A 20,966-nucleotide genomic window follows, 5' to 3' on the forward strand; every position below is an offset into this window, starting at 1 on the left:
AACCACAATTTTGGGACCTTTATTTTAAAAAACATCTCAAGGATGGGATACTGCATCAGCCAGACACAAGTGAAGACCCCCTGGAAACAACTGTATAGTAAATCAGTCTTTCTCATATAGTAAGAAAAAGCTGTTTTTTAACTGCTGTGATGTCGTAGGCACTTTTGGTCATCATGTGGGGCGACCACCCCAAAACTGTGAATTATAATTTTTTTCCACAAATCTATATTTTGATGATAAATTTGATAGTGCTTTGTCACTAGAAGAAGCTAGTTTGGTTTCTGAGGCTAACTGTTAGCCTGTTATACTTGAGTAAACCTGAAAACATCATATGGGGCGACCGAGTATCATGTGGGGGACCACTGCTGAGTGTTTTAAATGATAGATATATGTCCTATATTTGTAGTTTTCATATTCTATACATCAATTATATACATAGAGTTAATTGTTTAAGTATAATTATTTGTATATTTTATCTTTTTTTTTTTCTAAATTCAGACATTTTCCATTCCTTTTATAGGGATAAACATTTATTTTAACTGGATAATGAAGGAGACTCTGATATTATAGAATAAACTTGTAAAATAATGGTTTTCATTAAATGAAAGGGCACTAAAGTTTATCTTTCTTCATCAGTTTATCTACTTACTGATATGAGTTCAACTAGTCTTAATGATACATAAAAATGTGAATTCTGAGATATATTACGGTCGCCCCAGATGACTTTTTTAAGGCTATGTTTTATTAACTTAAGTGTAAAAACACTAAAATGACAAAAAAATTTTTTACTTTTCTTTAAAAAGGCATGTGTACACTACATTCCAAATGTTTAGAAAATGGCCAAACATATCCATATTTTTGGTATTTTAAAATTGGCTTATTAAAAAGTCTTATCCGTCAATGACCTATATATATATATAACTTATAGCAATATATTTATAATTTTTTTTCTCTTTTCCTTAAGTTTGTATACATTTCATTGATGTATTATATTCAAGTTAACAATTCTAAGTTCATTAGTCACATACACCATCATATACAGTATTATATACTTGTACTGTTCGTGACCTAAAAAAATGTAGGGTAGAGTGAAGAGACAAAGGGGTTTTATTGCAAGGAAAAAGTGTATCCAGACAAAGGGTAATTTAAGCGTATAAATTTACAATTTTCACATATCTGTCTGTCTATCTGTCTGTCTGTCTGTCTGTGCTTCTGTCTGTCTGTGGATGAAATCATCATTTTTATCCGGAAGTACTGCACTAAAATCAGCTACTTCCTTTTACTTGAAAGAGCGATTTATTCCTGCACGTTTTTTGAAGGGGGATTTTTTTTTTTAAGAACTTGATATTTCTTGATGAAGGGTGATAAGGCATTACTCTAGTCACTGTGTAAAAAGTTAAGTCAGGTACTTTTTTTTCTTCTTACTTAAAGGAAATCGAGGCGGTTTTACCTCCTACGTGGCATTTCCGGTGTTTTACACAAGCGCTGCACCTGTATTAGTTACCTGAAAGGATGACGTTATGCACCTGTTGAATCCTCCGTTTTATTTTATTGGCGAGCGTGACATGATTGACAGCTTGGCTGAGCCAATCAGATCCGAGATAGTGTCAGGCGTTAAACGGGGGTGGAAGCGGCTTCGGAGTCTGTTCGAGGCACGAGCGCAGAAACCTTGGTGACGCAGGCCAACGAGTTCCTCAGCAACGCTGTTATTGGTCGTTAATTAATTTCATTAGTAGTATTTTGTGTGTTTTAAAGTCGTTTTTTTGCGTAGATTAAGGTTACCAGATTTTGACATGCGCTTGCTTGAATCACCCTGGAGGCTTTGACTAAGAAGTTACCTCGGATCTTAATGACAAGTTCGCTGCTTTGACGTTAGCTTAGCCAGCTAGCAACAAGTACTAGGTTACACCTGTTTTTTTTTTTTGTTTTTTTTTATCAGTTACCTGTCAGTACACACCGCTTCGAAGCCATGACGGGTAGAGAAGAGGAATACGACTATCTTTTCAAAGGTGAGAAGCTTTTGCAAACTTTCTGAATGCAGCAGGTTGTATCCCAAATTGTATTTTTTACCCTATTTAAGCGCACTCCGTTTTGGGAGAAGAGAATGGCTCGTGCAGCCTATGTAGGGCACTCATGTATGTATGGAGCCGCCATTTTGGCTCAGAGGAGAGAATGACGTCACAAACATGTCAATTGCATGCTGAAGTTGTTGTTGCTGATACCATTTAACAATAATATATATATATATATATATATATATATATATATATATTATTAATTTGTTCTATTGTTTTATTGAGCAAACTTATTGACGCGTTGATTGTTGTTAAAACAAGGTCATATGCTTAGGTCATACCTATTACGTTTATGTGTATAGAAACATTTAGAAATTTAATATATTTGTATAAGCTTCTATATATATTCACAAAAATCATCTTCATGTCTCTTATACATGGAAACACTTGGGCCGTTTAATACCAGCACTCATTAAGTAGCATTAGTAATATAGTTTGGTTATTACACATGGTGTGATGGTTTAAGCCTGGTGAAATAGATTGTGTCAAAAGACTGACATGGAGAGATATTGCACAAGTCAGTGGTGAAATAAGTCAGTTACTTCATAGCCCTCTTGTTCATTGCCTAATCATCCATGTTCACAAAGCCAGACAGGAATGTCAATCACATCAAGATCCGAACCTTAAAGTAGGTACCGCACTTGCATTTCCTTTCAAACAAATTATAGCCTATATTTTGTCAAAGCACTTACATTTAATTTTAAAAACAACGTATTTTTATTGAGTATTTCCAAAATACCAAAAAATTTATTATTGCTTATGCGTTATGCTGATTTTGGACATGAAAAGTAATACAAAGGTGTCATAAACGTAAAAAGAACATTTGCGGCTTTTGTTTCAAGGGCCGCAGGTGCAGTCGAACCGGAAAGACCTGCACACATGTCCTAGGCAGGATTTGTTTAGCATACGGACAAGTTGCTGAGCTCAGAAAACCTAGTGCAGTTTCCATTTTCTGCTTCAGTGGTAGTTAGTCTGGTCATGCAGTCAGAACAGGGATGGCTCTAGTGGTATCAGACATGACGAGTGAAATTTGGGATTTACAAGATGTTTCAGACATGCCTTGAATTTTTTTTTTTTTAATAAATAAAGAGCCCAACCTCTGCTGCACCTCTTACTGTTTTGATTCTGAGTCAGTCAGTACAAATGAATCACTGCTCGTCCCTCCGTATGCTGCCTTTTCCTGCCAAACAGCTTGTTCACCAAGTTTCCAAGCTTTTTTTTTTTTTTTTTTTATTCAAAGCAGATTGTTTTTGTCATTATTTGCATTTCTCAGTAGTCAGTACTCGAGTCAGTAGTACATTTTAGGATGTCGGATGTTTTCCCTTGTAGCCTGCGGAAAATGTTTCAGCAGCTAAATCTGTTGTTATGCAATCCTATAATAGTGTGTTGGAATTAAGAAAAAAAAAACAAGTTTAAAAGTTTTGTCTTTTTTTTTAAAGAGAGAGAGAAATAAAAATTTGTTACTCATTTTATTCATCACCTTAAATTGCATGAAATTCAGGAAGAATCAAAGGCATGTTATTCATTTTATAACAGATTGATGAAAAAGGTGTTGTGTAGTCTTGTGGTTAAAAAGAAGAAAAAAAACCTGTGTTGAAACATGCCCTCTCAGATCAGGCTTTTATAAAAGCGCTTGCAACCAAAGAACGCTTTCTCAGTTTGTGTTTCCATCTCACTGATGTCTCGAATCCTCCGCAGTGGTGCTGATCGGAGACTCCGGAGTCGGGAAGAGCAACCTGCTGTCCCGCTTCACGCGCAACGAGTTCAACCTGGAGAGCAAGAGCACCATCGGTGTGGAGTTTGCCACGCGCAGCATTCATGTAGAGGGCAAGACGATTAAAGCCCAGATCTGGGACACCGCAGGGCAGGAGCGATACCGTGCCATCACCTCAGCGTGAGTGTTACAACCTTAGCTCTTTCAGCTCCTTCATGCACCATTTTTTAATATTTTTTATATATATATATATATATATATATATATATATACACACCAGTCTTGACTTTTTAGATTCTAAGACTTTTCTTCTTCAAATTTTCAGATAAAAGTAAGATTGAATTTAAGTCGTATGCATTGAGTATTTTTAACACTAAATTAAAAATATAATTAGCCCCAGACAAATAGAAAAAGAACAAATCCATCACATGCAGTTCAATCTAAATCGACAGCTCATCATTTACAAACCATGTTGAATTCTGTATCCAATCGGCCAGAAGATCAGACGCCGGTTCTGCTCTCACACTGCAGGTTTTATACTGATGCTCTTGTTCTGTATCATGTTTTTATCAACCACTCACTCACTGGGATGTGCATGTTGAACAAATGAGGAAAGAGTGTCAGTCTTAAAATGACAGGTGACATTGTCTAGAAGGAAGAAATGTGGGATTTTATTATTATTTTTTTTATCTTGTAATATAAATGGATAAAAGTCATGATGTATTATTTGATTGATAAATTTGGCCCTTGTACTCTGGCTTACCGCTGCAGTACTAGTGAGTCTGTATTTTTGGAACAGGATCACGATTATCCAGAATTAGAATTTGCACAATGACATGAGAAAGAATGCCACACTAACTGGTATCACTAGCCTTTCATTGTTTCCTTGAACTGTGTGGCTGTAAAGGTTTTTCTTCCCCCCTTTCCCCATTACGTCATTGTAAACCAGCCGCGCTAGTTTGAATACATCGTTGGCCTCATTTGCTTGCACTACACTTGGGGCTGGTTGCACTGTATAGGCTAACACATTATCAGCCATTTTTAAGAGTGAAAGAGGCTCATTTAGTCCCATCAATTAAAAAGAAAAAAAAGTAAATGTATTTTTTTAATCACTAAGCCTTATTTTACATAATGAGAGAAAAATAAATAAAAAAAACTGTTCCCATAACCTGCAATTTCCCTCTGTGATTAATAAAGTTCTTTGAATCTTGAATCTGTGTGTTTGCAGCTACTACCGCGGCGCGGTCGGTGCTCTCCTGGTGTATGACATCGCGAAACACTTGACGTATGAAAATGCCGAGCGCTGGCTGAAGGAGCTGCAGGACCATGCCGACAGCAACATCGTCATCATGCTGGTGGGAAACAAGAGTGACCTGCGTCATCTCCGGGCCGTGCCTACAGACGAGGCAAAAGCGTTCGCAGGTCAGTGAACACACTGCTTTCAGCTCGTAAACGAAAAGCGGGTGTAAAACGTGTGGAAGTGGTTTCTTACCTCTGCCAGTGTTTTACTTCAGCTGGCCGAAATAGCAAGCAGGACGGTGCATCACTGAAACCTATAAGCTAATGAGTTTTTATTTATCTATAGTAGCCCTGGAGAGAAGTATATACTTAAGTGTGTATATGTATATTTATATAAAATAAAAAATTTTAAATTGTTGAGAGGCCGAATGCTTTTTCGGGGGCCACATAATAAATGCACAAGGGCATTAAAAAGTTAAAATAGCTGCTTTGTGTGACACCACACACACATACACACGCACACAACAATTTTATATCCATAAAATATTAAAATAAATATAAAATGTATATTTTAAAAAATCATATTCAGCATAATATGTGTATGTATATATGTGTGTAATTTTCTGTTTTTTGTTTTTTTTTTATTAGAGAAACACGGGCTTTCCTTCCTCGAGACTTCTGCTTTGGACTCATCCAACGTGGAGCTCGCCTTCCAGACCATTCTCACAGGTAAGGGCAAGGGGGCAAGACTTCAATAAATAATAATAATAATAATAACAATAATAATAATAATAATAATAATAATAAAGCAGCTCAGGTGACATGTCCACCGTAACTATAACGTCATTACTCTAGCTTTGGTGGTGAGGACATTATTAGCCTATGATGAACTTCAGAGTTTTAAAGACATGTGAATTGGGGCCACGTGTGACAGCTGATTGTGTGTAATCGCTGTTAAAGTGACGAATGACATCGTGTACCGGTAAACTTTTATCAATTCAGCATGTCATGAATTTCCTCACATTCACTCACTAACAAGGCATTTTATCAGCCGAAGGCTTTTTGAAAACCTTTTTTTCCCTTTTCTTCCCCCAGCCCATATTCTGATCCCTAGGGTTGCATGTAAAAGGTTTAAGGAAGAAAAGCAGCCTTAATATACTAGATAATTTCCAGCAATTATTAGTTGACTAATCACTGAGTTAGTCATGTAGTCAGCTGGTCTTTTCTGTTTTTTTTTTAAACCAAAAATCTTTTTATGTATTTTTTTTTTTAAATAATCATAATGATAACATGCTTATTATTTATAATAACACTACACATATCTTGGTGCCTTCTGAACTTTTTTTTCAAGAAACATCTTCTTAGTTAGACAGTAGTGCTGTAGCATTATTAGTATTAAGAAAATGTAATAGTATTTTTACTAGTTGGATACAGAATGGATTAATATGATGATTTTTTTTCACTCACCCAAAGTTCTTGTTGTATTAAATGGCAGAAGCAAGTTCAATCAGTCTGCAAATGTGTGATATATATATATATATATATATATTTTTTTTTTTTTAATTTTTTTTTTTATTCTACCAAGCTATGTTTGCCCTCCAGTGCAGTTGTTCTCCCCCACCCCATAGTCCTGAAGTCAGATTTAATTTCTGCCATTAGGTGGCAGCAGATTCCAAGTCACAGTTTTAGTGAAAAGCTGAACCTTTTTTCAGGTCAATTAAGCCTCTGCTCTGTTTGAAGGCTGTATAATTTCTAAAAAAACAAAAAAAAAACATGCTTCTGTGTTTTTGAGTCATTTATTTTCTCCTGTCTGTCATGGCGCTACAGTGTAATTTATCCCGTTCATCTTTCTTTCAGCAATCTACCGCATCGTATCTCAGAGGCAAATTTCCGGGCGCGGCGACTCCGACTTCTCCCCCAACTCTAAAGTGGTACCCATCACGGTGCAGCCCACACAGAACTCGGCCAAGCAGAGCGCCTGCTGCCAGAACAACTAAGCAGCCATCGTAGCACCATGGGATTATGGGTAAAAAACCAAGATAAGGCTGGCCTGGGTGTGTGTGTGTGTGGAGGGGGGGGATTGGGGGGGGGGTTTAGGGGGTGAGGTTGGTTGCAAAAGTTTGTTTGTCAAGCACATTAGGGACCCCCCCTCCCTCCACCCCCCCCCCCATTTTTCCCCTTAATAACACATGCAGTAGGCTTTATCGGTTAAGCCCCAATTCAACAAGTTAAGCTGTAACATAGGGACAGAAGTAAAACAATGTTTTTTTTTTTGTTGTTGTTTTTTTTCTTTTTCTTTTCCTTCCACAGACTGATGTAATGTTCTTTCTATTTTTACACTAATTAGTAACGGCACTAGAAGGCTATTTGTGCCCATGCACGTTTTTCTGGAGTAACAGTTTATCACGGTTTATGTGCTCAAACCTATGCAGATGGAGAGAGGGTGCTACAGTCAAATGATATGTCTATTTTAACCACTACACACCAGGTCTAGTTTTTATTAAACAGTCTCCTGGAGGATGTGTGCTTTTTTTTTATAATTTTTTTTTATCAGTGGATCCTTGAAAAAGAAAAAAAATCGACTTCATTCTGTTGTCTGCTGTGTCTGCCTGTGTTGATTTTTAAGATGACTCAACTAGTGAAAAAGTCCCCCTCTATTTATTTAATGCATTGAAATATCTAAAATAATGCTGTTGAGATTAAGTCCTGATAGCCTGTGGATTTTTTTTTGTTTTAATTTAGATGGTGTTTGATGGTCTATTTTATGATATTTAAGGGTTGATTAATTATATTTTCTCCAGGGTGAGTAAAGCGTAAAGTGTATTTTATTTTTTTTTAAGTTATTGAGTAACTATGTGAAGACTAGCGTGGGGGAGGGGGGGTTAAAAGTTTCCTGCTACGTTTCCTTTTGGGTGATGCGTTTTTCTTTTTTCTTAAATGTTTGTTTGAATGGATCATCTTTGCTAGGTGCCATTTTATCAGTGAGTCATTTAACCTGGACTAAGACGGAGACATGAAACAGGAAGGCAGAGGCAGGCTCATCTTTTTTTACGTGGACGGATTATGTTGCAAGACTGAGCAAAAGCAGCACGCTGAGCTGCTCACTCAGGAGTTTCTGGCGTACTGGAAGGGGCTTGTCTTACTGTAAGCGAAGTCCTCATATCCCATCCATATAAAATACTGTGTGTAACCCGAAGAAAGCCATACCCTCCGGGATCTCTATTAATTGCGTCCCATCTCTCATGCTATTTCTCTGGTCTCTCTCTCCCTCTCTCTGGTTGGAGTCATGGTCACAGTGAGCTCATGGTAGGTCAGATTAAGAAACTAGAACGACGCAGTGAAGGTCTTGTATCTCTATTTCTACTTCGGCATTCGGTTTCTTATGACTTCTCAAAAAATTAGAAAAAGTAGATTTAATGCATCAGGGTGTTTTATGCATTTCACAGTTCCTCTAGTACGGACCAAACCTCTCACCTAATAAAGGTTACAATGCATGTGGCAACAAGAGACACCCCCCCCACACCCACACACACTTGCTCAGAATGTTCCTAGAAGATTAAATACCACATTATTGCATCAAAAATTTTGAAAATCTCTAATTAAACGATTGTGTAGAAAACACACCTCTCTCTCTCGCTCTTCCATGTTATTCTGGTTTACTGGTTACTTTTTTTTTTTTACTGGTTACTTTTTTTTTTAAAGCAACCCAAGAGTGAAATGGAGGAGAAAAAAAAATGCTTTAACGTTAATGGCATACATATATACATATGAAGGGATCAAATGTAAGAAGGGACTTTGTTACTGTATAAATCTGTATATTTGGATATAAAATAAATAAATTTTATTTGCTTTTATTTGCTTGTTTCATTAATCTAATACTGGTGTTAGGAACATAGGAAATTCAACAGATTTCATCAAGATTATTAAATTGATTTTATTAGAAACATTTACAATACATGTTTGGAAAGTAACAAAATAAGAAAAAAAACTAGTATGGCATACATACATTGGTCAAATATATAAAAAAAACAATATTTCACAGAGAACATGTGCTAAGAAATAATCCTGCAAAATCGTATGCCTCGTCCGGGCACCACATGAACGACCAAAGGTTTTGAAGAACAAAAGCGAAGGTTTTGAAAAGTATTGACTAGCAAAAAAAAAAAAAAGTTTAAAGAAAGAAAAGAACCCTTATGGTATGGCGAACCTTTCTCACTCACCATCAACAAGAACCTAAACACTTGGAGCAGGAGATGCCGGTCCAAACTAATGCACTAAGACCACTACATGAGTTTATATGAAACACTTTTTTTTTTCTTTTTTGTGTATTTTGTTTCTTTCTTTCTACTGAGTCGGAAGATTCTGAAAGCTACCGAAGACAGACTGTTGGAGTGGAGTTACCTATCCAAAGCAAGCCCAAAAGAACATGATCACCCCGTATACCCCCGCCCCCCAACCCCCACCCCGCCCTTTTTTCCTCTTTTCCTTTGACTCACTATCATACTGTAACAAATCAAACCACGCTACACAATTAGCTTTGCCATTATGAAGTCAAAACAGTTGAGATACAATTTCACCATGAAAGAGCTGAGGCTATCCTTCAACGTAACAAGCTGCTGTTATATGTTTTCCTGTGAGAGTGATGAGAAATCTACAAGCACCAAAAGCAAAACAAAGAAACAAAAACAAAGAAAGAACCAAGAATTCATCAGCACTTTAGTGTAGTGTGTACAGAAAGCCTTTACCTGTATGCAACAAAACATTATTATTTTTTATTTAAGTTACTGTTTTTTCCAGCCTGGCGATGATACAAGATACATGCAAACTACTGTGTTGTAGATAATATGAGTGTGTTCTGTGTTTTACTGATATCAGCATAGATCTACTACGTTACACTGAGATATAAAACGGAAACCGCGGGGCGTTTGAATATTTAATGTACCACTGAAAACACTTCAGCGCGTTGTTTTTATTTGGGGGATTTTCTGGAATGTAGTAGATGTATGCTCAAAAATGTGTGTATGCACAATTATCCACCTGCTTCTCCATTCCACACACCTCTGTGACGCCCATTCACTTCACCGTAGTCAAAACAGATGAAGCGTTTAAAGTAAAAGTAGAAAGAAATTATAGGAAAAAATTTAAAAAAGGAAAAAAAAAAAAAAAAAGGAAAAAATTCTATACATTATTGAAACCAGGAATGAGGGAGTAAAGGATTGTGTTCAGTCAGCAGTATGGGGTTAGTTAAAGACCAGCAGGCAAACAACACGTGTGCCAAGTGTTGATGCAGTGCTAAAACGTGATCGAGGCACAAACTTGAGACTAAAATACCTCCTAATTCTAAAAAATATTTTTATTTCATGTTTTTTTTATCTTTTTTTTCCTGAACGTATTCCTTCCGTTAACGCTTGAAAGTCTGAAGGTAAAATATAATCCTTTACAAGCCCCTACCACCCACCTCAATTTACACCGTCAGAGGTATGAAGGATTTATCTAACCCTTTTTTATTTATAAATAAAAAATTCTATAATCTTAATTTTAGTAGAAATCAACATCATGTGTTTTTTAGAAATATATTAACTTTCACTTTATTAATTAAAAAACAAAACGTCTCGAAGTTACTTATAAATATGTTTGCTTCATTTTTTTTAAGATATTCATAAATAACATCCAGATACTGACCTCTCCCTCTTTGTATGAAATAATAACCCATGTTAGCAAAATAGAATCTTACGAAAAAACGTTACAAGACTTTTCCCCCTTACTTGCTTCGTATAGGGAGAATCTAAACAGATACGGTGGAGCGACGACTTTCCCTAAGGATGGCATCAAAAACGTAAAGCTTTTGTTTTTGTCTAATGGGCCAAAAAGGCAAATTATACACAGATGGAGTGGTCTGGGTTTTTTTTTTTCTTTGTTTTTTCCTTTTTTTCTTTTAAATTTTACATTCAAATGCACTGTCCTTGTCTATATCATAAAGGCATTAGAATTACTTTAGTGCATTTAGTGTCTTCTCTGCTGTTTTATAGATGAACGCCTGCAGTCCTGATAACTGGATAACAAAGTGATCTCTTTCTAGTTCTATTGTTAAAATTCCATAGATGTCAATATGCAAAAAAAAAAAAAAAATTGTAGTTTTCTGGAAATATTGTGACTGCCATGTAATTGTGCATTAGATACTATAATAGATAGATAGATAGATAAAATTCAAAGGGGGGAAGAATCTTAATATGTCATTATTTTAAAAACACTAGATGAAGTCATTACTAAAGCTCTCTGTATAACATGTAGCTCTATTATATCCACAGATCTGAACTGATAAAAAGGTAAATGCTCTGTAATAAATCAGCATGCATAACCAATATGGATCTAAAAAGGATTATTAAACCACGTTACCACTATGCAGTTACTCCAAAACTGAAGAGTTTTCTTAAAAACCTTAAAACCTTCACAACATACAACGCATTGGCACTGAAACTGAAAAAAAAAAAAAAAAAAAACCTTCCTTCCTTCTTGCCTTCCTCTTTAGTTCCAAACTAACAGATTGTAGTGTTTTAATACAATGATTTTGATCAGCTCTAGCTATAGCAAGGTACACCTTGTTGTAATCATCACAGAATCTTTAGAACATTTATATAGATTGTAATTCTTAGTCATATTGGTCTGATTTGACTTGCAGGTTTTTATAGATTTATATTTTACCCAATAATCTAAAACAATAATCTAAAAGTTTTTTTTTGCTCCCTCTGTTTTAGGGTCTCTCTCTCATATTTAGTGCTATATTAATATTTAAAGGAGAAAAAAAAACAATCTTTTGAATCTCATTTCAATACTTTGGCTACCATAAACACTCTTAACTTAAGATGAATCCTTCTTCTGGGATTATACCTAGTCCCACTATAATATAAACAAACTGTCCAACAAAAGAGCTTAGAACCTTTTTCTTTTTTTAAATAGTTTCATAATTGGTTTAAAATACTGAAATATATTCTCAGGATATGCCTATGGTAGTCACATTTTTTTTTTCATGATATAGCTATCTCCGAATATATTCGAGTAAATACAAATATTTTTAATAGCAAATAAATGCTACTCTGTAAAAAATGTACCTGGCTCTTTGCAGTGATGTGCTGGGAAAAAACAAACAAAACGACCTAACAAAACGACCAAACTTAAAGCACGGAATTCCTAAACTCCGTCTCGACCAAACCTTACAGTGCGAACACACTTTTTAAAAATTTTAATAAGTACTAAAAATCAGCAAATGATTTATTACGGGTCAGAGAAACGACACAGTCTAAATGCTAATAACGTCTGGAATGGTGCGTCTCTAAAATTCGGACAACGTGCAAGCTTTTGTTTTAAGAAAATGTTGCAAATTTTTTCCTTTTTTTTTTTTTTTAACAACACCTAATAAGCAACGCCTGTATGAAGTTCTGTACAACTTTGAAAGCTACGCATTGTTGTATTTGTTTGTTAAAATATAGTTTGTTATTGCTAGTCTGTATTCCTTCACCTGAAGAACGTAAGGAGTCAGGAATACACTTCTTGAAAAAGATCAACACGGGCACAGTTCTTTTTTTTAAAAAAAATTCCAAGCCACTGAATGTGATTTGCATAATTTTTCTAGCAGTTTTGGCTTTGACAAGGAAGAAAAAAAAGAAAGAAAAAAAAAAACGACAAATCCTGCATACATACATTCCTCCGAATAGGCCATTGTTTATCTTTTTGTGTATACGATTCACGCCGATCGTGAAAGAGTTAACAAAGCGTGCTTGGCACTTTGTTTCAAGAGAAGCGTAGCTACTGTTCAGAGAAATTTAAAAAAAAAACGTGTCGACCAAATCACGTTCAGAGATTCATTTACTCGCTCGTCTTCTACCAGTGCAAAGTGAAAGAACTTAGACAAGAATAGTCTAAAAAGTCATTATAAGTTGCTTTCCAGCTGTTTGGTTTCAGATATATGCTGCTCGTCTTGATATAAGGTGCTTCTCATTTTATCCAGACATAAACGTTTTGATGTAAGTGCTTTTAATAGGTTGATTTCTTTGTACAGTAAAGATTTCTTTCTTGCGAATCAGAATGCCCGTGTGTAGCACTGTAAATTAGATTAAAGTGGATTGAAATGTTTAAAACCTTTCAAGTTTAAAAGTCTAAATGCTTAAAAACAAACTCAAATGTGTTTGCTGAAATGATCGTACTGAAACAAGTTCCCTCCCATCTGCCAGAATAATTAAAGAAAATACCTGATAAAGTCCAAGCTATCAGGGATGTCTGCTGTATGACTAGCGCTATTGTTTCGTGGTTGTGAGCTTACCCCGACACCCGACCAGTCCCACACATGTGGCAGTAGCGCATGAAGTCTCCAAAGGGACAAAACTGACCCATTTCAGATGGACTACATTTCTCAGTGTCTTTCTTTTCTTTCTTTCCTTCAAAGGCAAAAACAAATCCCCAAAAATGGAGACTTTCCCCATCCTGCAAATGCTCTAATCCCCTCAGCCAAAATCCGCTAGGTTGATATGCAGGGTTTCGGGTGGGTGTGTAATTTGATTCAGCTCCAGCAGCCACTAAATGGGGCGTGTCCACCCAGCTCTCCTGTCAATTTCAATAGTCTGATTTCATTTCGGACTCGGACGTCTCGCTCCCATTGGCTGCCCGTGGCCGTTGGCTTGGGGTTTAGGAAGGGGTGGGGTGGGGGTGGTGAGGATGGTGGTGGTCTGGTGAGTCGGGGTGTTTGCACCAGGATGGTCATGTACATGGAGACTAGCAATAAAAAAAATTACAAAAAAAAAAAAAAAAACTCTTCCATGGCAACTTCGATCGACTTGCACTCCCTCTCGGACACGTCAGATCTGCCGATTGCTTTCGGGGAGGGACTGAACTTTTGAGTGCAAGCGAAAGACATTAACAATGAAACAATGATTACCATCTGCCTCCAATTTTACTTTTCAGACCAATAAATCATCTAGGTTTTATTGTAAACAAAGAAACAAGTTTTACTTTGAGTGGTCTGCAACCTTCAACAACCAAACAAATAAATGTTTGCTACGTAGAAAGCCTGCCATCATGTGCACTCTCTTTCTCTCTGAAATAAAATCTGCACTTGGGATTTTTTTTCCCCCCTCTTCATCAGGACAAAGGAGGCCCCTTTCCTCAGTGGGAATACTAAAGCTCAGAGGAGCAGGAGAGCAGAAGGAGGAGGGAGGGTAAGAGAGAGAGAGAGAGAGAGAGAGTTGGATGGATAAAGGGAGGGGCCCCAGCTGCACCTAGTCAAGCTTTTCTGTGAGGTTGGTACGAGGGGGAGTAAGGGCAGCACAGGGTTTTGGAGCATCCGTGGCAAACGGACTTTCCCCAAGTTGCTTGCACCTGGTCTGTGTCACATGACTAGTTACCAGCTCCTCATTGGGCGAGGGGGCACCCCGGGGAACGTCCCACCGCTGCGTTAAAACAATACGCCTGCTTAGCTGAGCAGTTGTGGTCATTATAGCTTAGGAAAGGGGACGGTTAAGCAGCGAGCGGGATCAGGACACTCCCTAAAATAAGAACTTGGGTCACAATATGAAACACCTGCTCACGAACGGCTTCAATAAAAGAAGGATAGACAGCAGGCACTTCGCAAATGTGGGGACTGGGGGAGCCGCATAATTTTCCTACTATGACTCCGAGATCCATTTCTCTTCCTTTTGTGGAGGGTCTATTCAAGCTCAGATTAGCGAGCACCTTCCCTTCACGTTTCGTTTACGTTTGACGTGTCCATGATAAAAAAAACTGCTTGCTGAGAAGTTAAACGCGGCGATGTGTGGATAGTCATTGTGGGCCAATAAGTTGAAAAGGAGAACGTAGATTAAATTAAAAAGGCAGAAATGCCTCTTTTTTAAGTTTAAGAACATTTGTGCTGATTAATCAGTTTATGGCTTGATATTAGGACATCCCATCAATTAATCAATCAAGAGGTGTAAAGCATGAACGCATTTCCTCCTGTTATCTCACAGATTATGACCGTGTGGTATTTTTGTAAAAAAATAAAAATAAAAAAAATTATATATATAAATAAATGCCCAAATCCTTCAAACATCTATCCAAAGCTGTTATGAAGACAAAAACAAAACCATACTTCAGTTTGTTATTGTGTGACAATTTGTTTGCTATTGAAGTTAGTGTGTCCTATGTGTGAGTTTGTTCCAAATCTGCATCTTCACAAAGCAGGATTAAACAAATGCATAAAGGGCGTTGTTGTGTTTTTTTCTGTGACAATCAAGCTATCAGTTTTAAGGTGCAATGATAGACTTAAAAATTCAGTCATTATCTGTTTTGCCTTTAAAAAGCATATTTGTCTATTTGCAGACAAATGCTGGGATGTAAAACTATATTCTTTCTAATTGTACAAATTAATAATATATATTTAATAATAATAGTAATAATAATAATAATAATAATAAGTCATGGTAATAATTTCCAAAATAAAACAAAGTGTAAAACATTCACATTATTTCTTCTGTTTCTACCCACACTGCAATTCATGTGGAAAAACAGCAGCAGTAAAAAAAAGTAAACAAAAATAAAAAATAAATTAACAGCAAAAAAAGGACATTGAGTTAAAATTTTCCCCATTTTAACAAAATTTTATAAAATATATATGCATATATGTGTTTATATATTTATATATATAGAAAAGAAAAAAAATCTGAAAATACTTCTTACTCTTTTTTTTAGTAAAGCAAGCAGTGTCTTCTAAAATATCTGCTCGTTTTAATTTTTTTTCATTTTCTGAAAAAAAGCAAGACGTACATGGGGCGTACTGACCAATACTGACCAAACAAATGCTAAACTAATAAAAGTACGTAAAAAATATCTAGGTAAAACCAATGCACCAAAAAAAAAAAAAAAAACCTTTTTAAGAGAAGATCCGGATGGCCTGGGTGACGAGCGTGTGACAGACAGGGCATTCGGGATGGTTCAGCTCGCAGATACGGATGGCGCACTCCATGCAGAAGAGGTTGTGGCCGCAGGGCACCAGAGCGGCCGTCACTTTACTCTCGAAGCAGGTCATGCAGTCTCGGGTCGAGGTGGGCTCGCTGTGGGCACGCCGAGCCTGGGCGTGGCCTGGCCCTATGCCAGCAGATCCAGCATTGCCGTTTCCAGAAGGTTCCGGGAGCCCCGGAGACAGCCTGGTCAAGGGCAGGGGCAGGCCTCCGAAGCTCTTGGAGCGCTGCTGGACATAGTAAGCTACCTGTTTGGGATAATCAGGGTCACCCCAGCTCTGGGAACCTTCAGAACCGAAGTAGGAGCATGGCTTGTCTCCATTGGTAGGGGTCGAGAAGTCGGATTTGCTGTAAATGCCCATACCAACTCCAACGTTTCCACTTCCGGTACCTCCTAGCACTGCGTCAGAGAAGTTTTGGCGGTAACTGCTAGTAAGTGGCTTGCGCTGACCACCCTGAAGCCCCCATGCATGCTGTAGACGACTCTCCGGCCCACCATTGGTGCTATTCTCAGTGGCCAGGCAGTCATTCTCGTTGTTATGGTCGTGGAGAGTGCCGGTGCGAGAGGCGATATGTGCCTCGATCTCCTCTCGGGCTCGTTCCGCATTGCCTGGCGAACCAGTGATCTCAAAGACAGGGTCGCGATCGCGGCTCGGAGTCACGATGTACGTGCACGTCTGCTGTTGGATGCGCTTGATAGTGGAGCCTTTGGGACCCACCACCAGGCCCACCACACGGTAAGGCACGCGCACCTGGATTGTGGTCTGACCCGGAAGCAGGGCGGGCGGAGAACCATTAAATGACACGCCCAGCTTGTTCCGGGATGCACGCAACATGGAGAAGTGCTCAGCTGCTGAGATGATCTCACGTCTAGCTAATGCCACGTCTTCCTTACGACCAGTAATGAGAAAGACAGGCTCTTCGCCCCGCACCGGGGTCTTAATGTAGGTGTTGGTTTTCGCCCGCAAGGCTTTGATTTTACAACCTGCGAAGTAAACGGAGGAGCAGCATGAGTGACATTGATCAACAATAAAGTCAACAAGTGTCCATATTGTTAATTAGGAGGCCATTAAACCTTTTTATTTATTATGGAATCAGCATCTCTAAACGAACATGGCTGTTAAGCTATTTTAACTATTTGAGTAGTGATACTCCTAATGCTCCTCTAATGTTTTTCTGTAACATTTCAATCTCATTTTATACTGATTTGTAGTACACAAAGTGGACGATACAAACAAATCAAAATACGATAAAAAGATGAACGTCCTGAATCACTATAATATGACTGTGATGAATTGTTTCACATCTAGTCTGACTGGATTTCGGATACTTGATTTTATTAACGTTGCAATAACAATAAAAAAATAAAAACACATTTAATAATCACAAAAAAATAATAAAAAGCTGTTCGTTCAGCATCTTAAAAAGGTCACCTTGAAATGGACCTACATCTGAGAAAACCTTGGAGCAAATTATACTGGATGTCGAACTGAACATTCTGGAAACTCCTGTTGCCACAGTTGTCTAACATGGCTTAATAATATTGCATTCTCCCCAGAAACATTAGACTCTGTTTTTAATTATCATTAGTAAATAATTCGTATGACTTTCCTGATGTGACAGTAAACTGAAATAGGCCTTGGGAACTCATCACTACCGTCTGAACAGCACAACCCAATTAAAGACATATAAATAATTAGAATAAATGTTTGATTTTTTTTCAGGACTAATCAGTGACGTCAGCGAGTGTTAGAAATACTCCAGATGTGCATGAGACAAATATTCACCTGTATTCTCTATGAGGTGCTACTTTATCTATGTACGACATGCTGATTATGGGAATAAGGAAAAGGTCAAGTGAGGGCACGAAGCAAAGGATATGCAGCATGCATGTCAATTAACGCCTACTGAAATGCGTGAGCTCAAATAGAAATTCATCGTTCAATTCTTCTTCATATCTCACAATATAGTATTAGGTAAGAGAAGCTTTTCATTTATTTAATTTATTTATTTTTTGTTGCTCCGTGGCCAGCATATAGATTGGCCCTGTGATCCGGGATGCTTCTACAGCAAAGGCTGCTACTGTTTCGCTGGCCTGAGGGCCTGTGGTGGATCGAGCTTGTGTCTCGCTGTGTACAGCAGTCGCCTAAAAAAAAAAAAAAAAAAAAAAAAAACACACACACACAACCTGGATGTTGTGTGTAGTCAGCGACAGCGTGGTGCGCGAGTACAGCCCTCCTGAGCAGACTTGGCAGGCGCTGCAGGTGAATGGAGCGCACTTACTACGACCATTCAGACTCCAAGCACAAAGATCAGAATGAACAATGAAATGATTAAAAGGCAATTAGTAACGCATTGTATGTCATGATCAAGATTATGTAATGATTATTTCATGGCCGTTTGTGCTGATCAACTGCATTTACACGAACATGTGTAGGGAAAACAAACAGACAAAAAAAAAAAAAAGAATCAAAGCATTCACACTGCTTTCGGTTTCTGATTTTTTACACCCACCCCCATTCCAGTTGAAGCAGACAAGTCAGTGGTATAAAATACAATAAACCATTGTTACCATTTCCTCCACAGTGGAAAAAACAAGACAGACTGATCCCATCTCTGGCTGTGCTCTCAGCTGAAACGCTTGCCATTAAAACACCAAATCGAAAGAAGTTCTTTTCAAAAATCCAACCTAATCAGCACTTTACAGTCCAGGCAAATGCCCGGTTGCTGCACTCTGCACTTGGACTGGCAGGCCCTGCCCCGTGCCACTCCTCCTACTCTTTATTCGAAATTCAAGGGCACACTTCACATCAACCGCCAAAACCAGTACGGACAAATGCGAAAGGCGTGAGCGAAATCCACATGCACAGCGGACTGCGTGTTGTTTTGTGTTATGAGTGTACATGTGCAAAGTCTAAGCGCCCCTTAGAACATGTGGATGGATGGAAAGATTTTATATAGATAGATACTGTATCTATATCTATATATATATGTATATATAATAGAGAGAGAGAGAGAGAGAGAGAGAGATAGATTGATGAATAGATGGGATGTTGTATCGGGCTGCCTGGGCGTGACCCTCCTCCTGTGAGCGATGACTCTGAGCTCACTCATCTTTATCTCTATTTATCCATTCAGGTCCAGATAAACACTGGATACTAAACAAAGCCAGGATACCTAACCCAAAGAGAAACTGTGTATGTTTTTTTTTTCTCTCATTCCTCTGAATAAGATTAAGACACCAGACACAATAAAAAAAGCACCACTAGTCAGTCCAAACAGGGCTCAGTCTCCAAGCTTAATAAACTTGCATGGTGTTGGCCCAACAATAGCATAACGTCATTCAAGCAGGATCTCCTTACTTTTAACCGCCATTCACACACACACACACACACACACACGTTTCTCCTAAAGCTTGATGAATAGCCTGATTTCAGTTAAACATCACCACCTTGCGACGTCGCGCTGTCACTTTCGCGCCTTTTGTCTTGACAGCCGCGTTCTCCTCCCTCTCTCTCTCTTTCTTTCTCTCTCTAGCAAGTTTGAAATCAACGACCCTAAAGACGCAACTACACGCTGCATTCAGATTCATTCTCAACCTAATAAAAGAAAAGAAACACACATTGATCCTACGTGCAATTCTTTATCTTTTACATCATCACATTAAAAAAAAAACACCTATGAGTTTTGTATTATTTTTTCCCTTCCTTTTCCTCCCTGGCGCTCAGACGACAAAGGAAGCGCGTCTGCGCACGGACACTGATGGCGCGGAGCTGGAACAACGCGACCACGAGGTTTAACGCCCCTTGATGTTTTTTTTTGTGTGTTTGTGTGTGTGTGTTATTGCTGCTGCTGCTGCTCCTTCCTCCTTGCAACATATTACATACAATGTGAATGTGCTTTGTTGTTTTTTTTTTAAATACAATTTTACACTAATGAAAAAATAAATAAAAAATAATACTAATAATAGTGTTGCTGAATGGCCACAATGTGAGCTGAATAACAAAACAGGAGCACCACTCCCACTTTTTTCAGGGACTATAAAAACAGGAGCAAGATATGTGTATATATATATATAAATTATTATTATTTTAAAAACACACACAAATAAAAAACCGTTATAGGTGTGACTTTGAAGCAAGTTGAAACATTGTATCAGTCTTTACCTTGCCTGCCCACTATTTCCGCCACATGTTCCGAGCTGGGCACAGGCACACACTCGGTGATGTTGCACCCGCGCGCTTTGGTCTCAGAACCGGAGCTCTCGTACAGGGCGCACAACTTGCTCTTGCCTTGTAAGATCCCGGCTTCCCCAGCACCACCTCCTCCGCCGCCGCCACCACCTCCTCCGCCGACGCTGCTGGAGTGGCCGTGGCCGTGGTGGTGGTGATTGTTGTTGTTGTTGTTGCTCCTCTCCTGAACTCCGGCGCCCTCCTCGCTTTCCCCGAGCCCGAGCAAGGAGAGCTGGCCCAGCGCGACCCGCAGCGCCCGCGACTCCTCTTCCTCCTCGTCGGGCGGCGCCAGGAGGCTCTCGGTACCAAAGCCGGAGGCGGCTAGTTCCGAGCCGTAGCCCCCATTTTTCTCCATGATCCCTGACAGCACCAGCAGGCTAGGCATGGCTAACAAAGAGTGTGAGACAAAGACGCGGAGAGCGAGACTGGAGAAGCAGCGCATCCGCCGCCCTCCTCCTCTTACTCCTCCCATACACCCTCCCTTCGGCTGTTGGTTCCTCCCTTAGACCCGCCCTCTTGCTCACACTGCTGTAGCGCCTAACCGCTTTTCTTTTCATTGTGCACAAGGCAAACAGGATACCAGCAGGGTTGCCAGGCCGCGGATTTTAACGCCAGGATGAAAATGATGAAAGAGGAGTCAAATTCTGGCGACACGGTGGTGAAGATGGTCGATGGTTCGAGTCCCGCCTCTGTGTGCATGTTGCTTGGTGGGTTTCCTTCC

General features: G+C 38.7%; 2 protein-coding genes across 2 annotated transcripts; one reads left to right on the plus strand and one right to left on the minus strand.

Moving 5' to 3' along the window:
- The first annotated feature begins 1,634 nt into the window (after positions 1–1,634).
- On the plus strand, positions 1,635–7,094 carry rab11al (RAB11a, member RAS oncogene family, like). Its single transcript, XM_053487907.1, has 5 exons — positions 1,635–2,009; positions 3,774–3,969; positions 5,018–5,211; positions 5,677–5,757; positions 6,886–7,094. The coding sequence occupies exons 1-5, from the start codon at positions 1,970–1,972 to the stop codon at positions 7,023–7,025; spliced, it is 651 nt and encodes a 216-aa protein (XP_053343882.1). The 5' UTR covers positions 1,635–1,969; the 3' UTR covers positions 7,026–7,094.
- An 8,645-nt stretch (positions 7,095–15,739) lies between these two features.
- Positions 15,740–20,732, minus strand: mex3a (mex-3 RNA binding family member A). The gene is made up of 2 exons (XM_053488187.1): positions 20,180–20,732; positions 15,740–16,998 (listed from the first exon to the last, which is right to left on the minus strand). The coding sequence occupies exons 1-2, from the start codon at positions 20,715–20,717 to the stop codon at positions 15,926–15,928; spliced, it is 1,611 nt and encodes a 536-aa protein (XP_053344162.1). The 5' UTR covers positions 20,718–20,732; the 3' UTR covers positions 15,740–15,925.
- Positions 20,733–20,966: the final 234 nt, after the last annotated feature.

This window comes from Clarias gariepinus, chromosome 26 (assembly GCF_024256425.1).
Source record: "Clarias gariepinus isolate MV-2021 ecotype Netherlands chromosome 26, CGAR_prim_01v2, whole genome shotgun sequence".
In the NCBI taxonomy this organism is placed as follows: domain Eukaryota; kingdom Metazoa; phylum Chordata; class Actinopteri; order Siluriformes; family Clariidae; genus Clarias; species Clarias gariepinus.